This window comes from Cebus imitator, unplaced genomic scaffold (genome assembly GCF_001604975.1).
Source record: "Cebus imitator isolate Cc_AM_T3 unplaced genomic scaffold, Cebus_imitator-1.0 Scaffold865, whole genome shotgun sequence".
NCBI classification, from domain to species: Eukaryota; Metazoa; Chordata; class Mammalia; order Primates; family Cebidae; genus Cebus; species Cebus imitator.
The window spans coordinates 197,004-204,951 of record NW_016108180.1 but is presented as its reverse complement, the minus strand read 5'-3'; the positions used below and the strand labels follow the sequence as shown (position 1 = coordinate 204,951).

Sequence of the window (7,948 nt, the reverse complement as noted above, 5' to 3'; positions counted from 1 at the left end):
CCACCCGCCTCGGCCTCCCAAAGTGCTGGGATTACAGGCTTGAGCCACCGCGCCCGGCGCAGGTATTTGATTTTAATAGAAGGGCAGTATATGACTAGTAATGCTAAAGATACTATTAGCTGATAAGTGACTATCCCATTTTGAATGCTCTCAGAAGCCTGATTGCCTAGAGGTCTCCTACAAGAAATTCTTTTGTAAACTGAAGGATCCTTTTACAATTAAGTAACTGCTCCTTAATTGATGTACTTGTGAAGTCAAATTTATATGTTTATTTATTTATCTTAAATCAAGACAGACTAGTGAGACTAACCTCATGCTTTAATATGTAATGTGGAAGTGTGATAAAATATTAGTCCAAATAAGAAATCCTGCTTTTCATTATCCCATATAGAAGTGATTTGGGTAAACATTATGTTATTATTCAGTAACAGGTAATGTGAACTAAACTTGAACAGTGATACAGGTTGAGCAGCAGTGAGAAAGTGGCTGTAAGCTCATTCAAATTTTCTTAAGCGTCCAGTCAAAAAAGGCAGGTAGAAAAAACGCCAACTTGCCTTCATAATGGCTAATTATAGAAAAAATCATGAAGCTAGAAGTATACATTTCATGTTTAATTTTGCTTGCTATTTTAGTGTAAGAACAAAGGATTAAAGCTAAATTAAAGAGCATTTGGTTTTTTGGCAGTGTTTTGTCACTACGGTTAGCCTATAAGGATCTTGAAATTCAGATGAAGAAAGACGAAAAGATGAACATGAGTGGCAAAACAAATGTTGACTCAGACAGACTTGGCATGGGATTTGGAAGTTGCAGAAGGTATGTGAGACTGCTTTCTTGGAGTTAGAATCAAAGCCAATTTGCGAATCATCAGTGGATTTTTCTTGGACTGTGTTACTTTCAACTTTAGAGATACTTTCTTGTTATTCCTTATCTTCTCTAATTGTTTTTGCTTTGCTGTTATTCAGTATGACATGCAAAATTTCAAATTTGGTTCTTTAAAAAAAGGAAAAAGGTCTGACTCTTCATGAAACACACAGCAGAGTGGAAGCCATGAACATAACCAGTATTTGTGACCATATTTTATGTAGATACAGTCCTCATAGAACTTTAACATTTTTGATAGCTTGCACCAGAAAAGCTTTGTTTTATTGCTTATGTTTTTAACCCCTCTCATAAATTTGTCTTTGTTCAAAATATAGATTAAAGCTTTCTTTATTTTGGAAAAACAAAAGTTTGTGAACTTACTGATTTATATATTTTTCTGTTTTCTCAAGTGGTATTTCACATTCAGTGACTTCAGATATGCAGACCATAGAACAGGAATCACCCATCATGGCAATACCAAGAAAAAAGTATAATGATGACAGTGATGATTCATTTTTTACTTCCGGCTCAAGGTATTCTATTAAAAATCATTGTTAAAGTGTCATTTTGAAAAGCAGTGTATAGTATGGATTTATTAGTTTATTTGCATTAGGAGAAATTCCAAATCAATTTACTTCATTGTTTTTAAAAGCTTTAGCTGGAGCCAAGGCTATTCTTTGGAATAAAAATTAGAGAAACATTTGTGAAAGGACAATGTTTGCTAATATTAAAATGTTTGATAATAAAATCAGCAACTGTGATTAAAATTGGAGGTAGGAGAGATGTGTTTATTTAAATTATGAAATTGGAGAAAGCTGCCTAATTCCGAAGGTATATGTTACTTTGCTTTAGTCCAGCAGTTGGAATATTACACCGCTCTTTCTCAGGGCTTCAGCAGATTTCTGTGTTTCAGAATGCCAGTTTCAGAAAACTCCAATTGGCAGAATAGAGTGTTAAATAAACTCTCTCTCTCTCTGTGTACTGACTAATGAGGAACATGATTGCACTTTGAGGGGATCCCAGAGTAAAGCCTAGGTTCCTCTCCTTCAGCACTCACTGTCTGATGGAGACAAGATGCATAACTCTAGTATGAAGCAGACTGTAGAGAGTAGTTCACGGTCAAGTGGCCTGTCAGGGCAAAGAGAACATGTTTGAGCTTGAGTCAATTCACTTTGTAAGGCTCCCTCAAGAACTTGCCCAGCCCAGGGGGAGGTCTGCTAAAAAGGCACCAAATGAACCTGTGATTTCACTGGAAAGGGCACGGCATAGCGCAGGAACAGAGGGGTAAGAATGTGGGCCCAGGGGCCAGATGGCATGGGTTTGAATCCTGGCTCTCACTGGTGTGACCTGGGCCAAGTTATTTAATTTCTTTGTGCTGTAAGCTTCCTCATCTGTGAATTAGGGACCCTAGTAGTACTTACCCCTTAGGGTTGTGTGAGGATACTGCAAATACTACAGCACATTTACAATGGTGCTTGGCTCTTGGCTGCTATACGATAATATAGAAACTCAGTTTAAGAGACACGTGATTCAGTCTAAATGTTTTTGTTTGTTTTTGAGATGGAGTCTCACTCTGTCACCCAGGCCAAAGTGCAGTAGCATGATCTCGGCTCACTGCAACTTCCACCTCCCAGGTTTAAGTGATTCTTGTGCTTCATCCTCCCAAGTAGCTGGGACTACAGGCATGTGCCACCACACCTGGCTAATTTTTGGTATTTATAGTAGAGATGGGGTTTTGCCATGTTGGCCAAGCTGGTCTCAAACCCCTGGCCTCAAGTGATCTGCTGGCCTCAGCCTCCCAAAGTGTTGGGATTACAGTCATGAGCCTAAATGTTTAATTACTCATGTTAGGTAGTTAAACTAACCACATTGAGGACCACCTTTGGGTTAGGAGTTCATGAAAATGGAAGACGTGCCTGTCAGTAATGGGTGTTGCTTACCAGAAGGCTCCATCACTTATGTCTCTGAGGGCATTAGAGTTGTCTAATAACTTATAGGCTTGAGAGGTTTTCATTTGTATAGAAGATATATATGTGTATATATACACACACATGCACTTCATATATAGAACAGATATAAATAATATTAACTAGAATCTAATTGTGAAATTATAAATTTTCCAATCAATGTTTACAGACAAGGAACTTTATAAAGAATACCATCCTTAACAATGTCTCTAGGTATAGCTCCAAATTATTTCAAGTCCAGGGATTTTACAAAAAAATATATATATATATAGTTTAGTGGTATTCCATGCCGATACTTTCAGAGACTTGGATGGTTTTATGTTTGCCTATCCTTTGCAGCCTCTATAATGCACCAAGTTTCACTTTACTCAGAAGTGATACCCAAATCATGTCTTTTAAAGGTACATAAATAGATTTTACACAATAAAACTAAATTTTTAATTTGATTTGGAAACTGCATGCATGTGGAATCATTTCAAATACGAATATTAAATGAGGGACTGAGTCTGGGTCAGAGGACACTCTTGGCAGTACGGGGTCTGTATTTGCCTGTGTGGCTTCTCCACAGCATCTTTCATTATTTCACTGCTTATTAGCAACCTCTGCAGATGATAGTGTAGGAACGTAAAGAACGGTTAGGCTGGGCATGGTGGCTCACACCTGTAATCCCAGCACTTTGGGAGGCTGAGGCAGGAAGATCACTTGAGCCCATGGAGTTCAAGACCAGACTGGGAAATACAGTGACACCTCATTTTTACAAAAAAAATTCAAAAATAGGCTGGGCGCGGTGGCTCAAGCCTGTAATCCCAGCACTTTGGGAGGCTGAGGCGGGTGGATCACAAGGTCAAGAGATCGAGACCATCCTGGTCAACATGGTGAAACCCCGTNTGATCACAGCTCACCTCAGCCTCAGCCTCCCATGCTCTGGTGATCCTGTCTCCTGGGCTAGAGTGCAGTGGCGTGATCACAGCTCACCTCAGCCTTGGCCTCCCAGGCTTAGGTGAGCCTCCCAAGTAGTTGGGACTATAGGCGTGCCACCATGCCCCATTAATTTTTTTCTTTTAATCCCCAGAGATGGTCAGGAACCAGTTAATTATGTTTTTTTGTTTTTGCATTTTTTTGTAGAGATGGGGCTGTGCCATATTGCTCAGGCTGATCTGGAACTCCTGGGCTCAGGCAATCCACCCACCTCGGCCTCCCAAAGTACTGGGATTACAGGCGTGAGCCACTGCGCCTGGCTGGTCGACGGTCACTTTTTCTCAAGGCTGTGGCACATCCACCTCACTTGTCAGTCTCTCCTGTTCCAGGCAGACTTTGTTGCTCTTGGTCAAAGATTTTCTTCTAATCACACAGAACCAAAAGCTGCCACTGAGTGCTGCTCTCTGAGCAATACCCTGCTCAGTGATAATTGGCTAATTAAAGTATAAACTGATCCCAAGGCCAGGCTCTCCAGAGATGCTTGCAAATCAGATCAAGTTTGCTGCAGGCTCCAGGCTGAAAGAGTATCTGCAGAATGGTCCAGTGATCCACGATCTGTAGCTTTGTATCTAACTCCAGGAGAAGGTTAATTAGCATCATTTATATCATTTTCATTCAATGTGTGTAACATGGAAGGGATTGCCAACAAGAAACTCCTTGTATGGAGTCAGTTCTCCAGTCCCAGCAGTGTTATTTGTGACTGCCTAACCAGGCAGAACGAGACCTAAAGAAAATGAAATGTATAACCTGTGGTGGATAACATTTAAAGATGTCCTTTGTTTTCTGGATAGGCTAGGTTATACTAAGGTAGCAAACATCCTCCCAGACAGACCTCAAGGGCTTAACACATGGCAGTTGATTTCTTTTTCACATAAAGTCAGCTGAGGGTGCAGGTGGTTCTCCAGGGTTCCTGTCCTATATGTGTCACCTTGATTATCCGGACTGATGGAGGTTTCACCTGCCTGAGACTGTAGCACCTAGAAGACACAATCTCTTCCATGTAGCTAGGGAAGATAGCACGGGCAACGTTGAACACAAGCATGACACACCTCGTGTCTGCTCCTGTCTCATTGGCCAGACCTAGATATGTGGCTACCCCTAACTTCAAGGAGGCATCCCCCACATCCGTAGAAGTGACAGAACCCAGGACGAGCGTCAGCAAGGGCTTCCCAAGTCACTGCTGTACTCTTGCTCATACAGGTACTTTGACGAACCAGTGGAGTTAAGCAGCAGTTCTTTCTCTAGCTGGGATGACAATTCAGATTCCTATTGGAAAAAAGAGACCAGCAAAGATACTGATACAGTTCTGAAAACCACAGGCTATTCAGAGAGGTATGTACGACAAAACTGTGGGGTTGTAATAGTGAATCCATGCATTTCTGGGAAAAATTTACTGATAAGATGATGATATGAAAATCTTTCATAAGGGGCTGGGCACAGTGGCTTGTTCTTGTAATCCCAGCACTTTAAGAGGCCAAGGTCAAAGGATCACGTGAGCCCAGGAGTTCAAAGCTGTATACAGTGAGCTACAGTTGCACCACTGGGCTCCAGCTTGGGCAACAGAGCATGACCTTGTCTCTCAAAAAAAAAAAAAAAAAAAAGAAAAAGTTAAGTGAAATCAGTACTGTTGCTTGGTAGCTGGGCTGGTAAGAGAGATCTAAGTGGGGTGCCTAATGGAAACTTCAGAGATTCTCACTGGCTCCCCGCCACTGACAGGCCGCTGTGCAGCTTTATTTGCCTTGTACAGGCGTCAGTGATCTTCCAGACTTCTCCTTCTTCAAGGGCTTAATCAAAAGAGTTAGCCATAGCAGCCACTGTTGCTATGAAACAGTTATTTATGGTTTAAAACCTGGGAGCAGATGGCATATTTATCTAGACCACACTTCTTGAACTCTTGCCAGAGAGACTTAGATGTGTTGTTTCTTGTGACCTGCAGATTGTCTAACAGGAACACAGATGCCCTCTCTAGTCCTCCTTGGTAGGGTGACCACCATTAGTAGAACGGGGGTACTATTAGGTACTTTGGCAACTGAGGTAAAATAAACATGGACTCTGAAAGCAAAGATATTAGTTCCATGAAGAGCTCTTACTGCTTTCAAATGATTCATTAGCCCATTAGAACTTGAATATTATGAATTATGAAAGAGTTCTGTTTCTGTTAAAAATAAGATAAAACCTGTCCTTGTTTTTCTTTTATGATTGAGTTCCATTATTTCCAGGGCATAAAGAGTATAATTATATCTTGAGTACAAGATAATGAAACTAGAACAATTTGCTCAGCCTTACAAAGTCAGCGTGGCTGTCGTTAGAATAGACAACTGTCTATAGCTGTAAATCAGACAGAATGTGATATTAGGGTGCTCTTATCAAGGGATTTTAAGGAATGTTTTCAGCATTGGGTAAAGGCAGAGTTGGAGGGGAGAAAGAAAAGTTAAAAAGCATTAAGAGCTATACAGTCAAAACATTAGAAAGCTAATAAAGGTTTGGAGATGAGGAAGTGAAGTCTGTGTGTTTCTGGGCAGGGACCAGTGGCCATTAGCCGTTCCACTCACCCCATCCTTCCAAGGGTCAACTGGGGGCCTGGCTGGTGGTCTGTCCGTCCCCTTAGTGAGTTGGCTGTCTCCCCCGCTGAGTTGTTCCTGCTTAGCATGAGCACAGAGAGCCTCTCATGGGCGACGAGAAGGAAGAGAAGGTGCCCCAAGCCCATGCACAGACTGCTGCCTCACAGGCTCATGCTGGTCAGGGGGACCCAGGCCGATGGCTGTCTCTCTCTCTGTCTCTCCTTTGACTTCTGAAAAGTCTAGTCACTTCAAAGTAATCGGATTCCCCTAATTTCAGGGTATTTCTTATAAGCACAGTGGCTTATAAAAATTAAGAATGTTATTTCCTTAGAGTGTTGCTAAATCTACAAAACTCTAAGTGCCAGTATCTCAGAGTCGTAAAGAACCTGGAAGTTCCAACCCACCCTCACCCTGCGCCAGTCCAGTGCTGACACCCACTCTTCCCACCCCAGGGCCATCCAGCCTCTACTGCACCCTTCCTTCTCCTCAAGACAGTCGTTTGGTCCCAGGGCAGCTCCATGAGAAATGCTGCCTTTCATGAACACTGCTTTTGGGGCTTCTGCACTCAAGTCAGCCTCCCTTCCGTAAGCCAGTTCCCAAACCCCATGAGGGCAGGAGCTGAATGTGCCTTCTTGCCCTGTGTCTTCCCCTAGCAGAGCACCTGACTCCTCATAGGTGCTTATTAAGTAGCTTTAAAACTCCTCATTGAATTGGTCTTAGTTTTTTCATGGTCCCTTGAAATAAACCCCTCAAACATGTGAATATCACCTTCCAGGCTAGCACACATCCCGCATCTTTTGAACCTTCCTCTGATGTAACTTCCAGTTCCTTCAATGTCATGATCTCTCTTCTCTGAAAGGGGATCGGTTGTCTCTATTCCTTGAAGCAGAGCCTGGGTATAGTACAGATCCACTCATAACCATAGGGAGAGCCCGGTCGGTTTCTAACTGAAATCCAGATACACTTTGAACACTGCGTTTTCTTTCCCAAGGAGAAGATGCTAGTGTAACAAGATTTGTTCTTAATGACCTTGCCAGAGAAGGCAGAAGCCACATTTAGAAATTCTACTTTCTGTCTATTCAGGATGTAATATCATACCATCTGCTCTAAACAGCAAGTTTATCCTCTGTCTCTTTTTTGTTTTGTTTTCTGCCAAGAAAGAGTAAATTTGTTCTTAGCATTTCCCTCCACTCAGATCTTAGCTCACCTAGGTCCCTGGCCTCTTTGCTCTTAGGGTTCTTGCTTCCCTCTTATGTTGGGCTTTGGCTACTGGCCCCTCTGACCTCCTATCATCTCCGTCTTTTGTGCAGCTCCTTATAGCACAGAGCTTGGTGCTCGCCTTGTTTCCTGTGTGCCTCCTGTCCTTACCCTCTGGAGAAAGCCTGGATGATGTCTGTTAAGGCCTCTATGCTCTTCTGTCACCCTTCCTTTCCTAACACGTCCCTGGGATCTGCCTCTCTTCTCTGAACTTCTTGGACTGCCTCCGTGAGGTGTGTATATCTGATCAGACTGCTTTTCCATCCTAAGCTGTCATGAATTCTGGCATGGCACGGTCACTGTTGTTTTGTTGTTTTTTTTTTT

General features: G+C 42.3%; 1 protein-coding gene across 1 annotated transcript in view; it reads left to right on the top strand.

Annotated features, from left to right (window-relative positions):
- The window catches only part of ARFGAP3 (ADP ribosylation factor GTPase activating protein 3), a 63,691-nt gene that overhangs the window by 40,464 nt on the left and 15,279 nt on the right, over positions 1-7,948 (top strand). Inside the window, exons 10-12 of the mRNA XM_017520696.2 lie at positions 685-813; positions 1,272-1,394; positions 5,007-5,205. Of these exons, the coding sequence (XP_017376185.1) occupies positions 685-813; positions 1,272-1,394; positions 5,007-5,205 (451 nt within the window). The remainder of the gene's footprint in view (positions 1-684; positions 814-1,271; positions 1,395-5,006; positions 5,206-7,948) is intronic.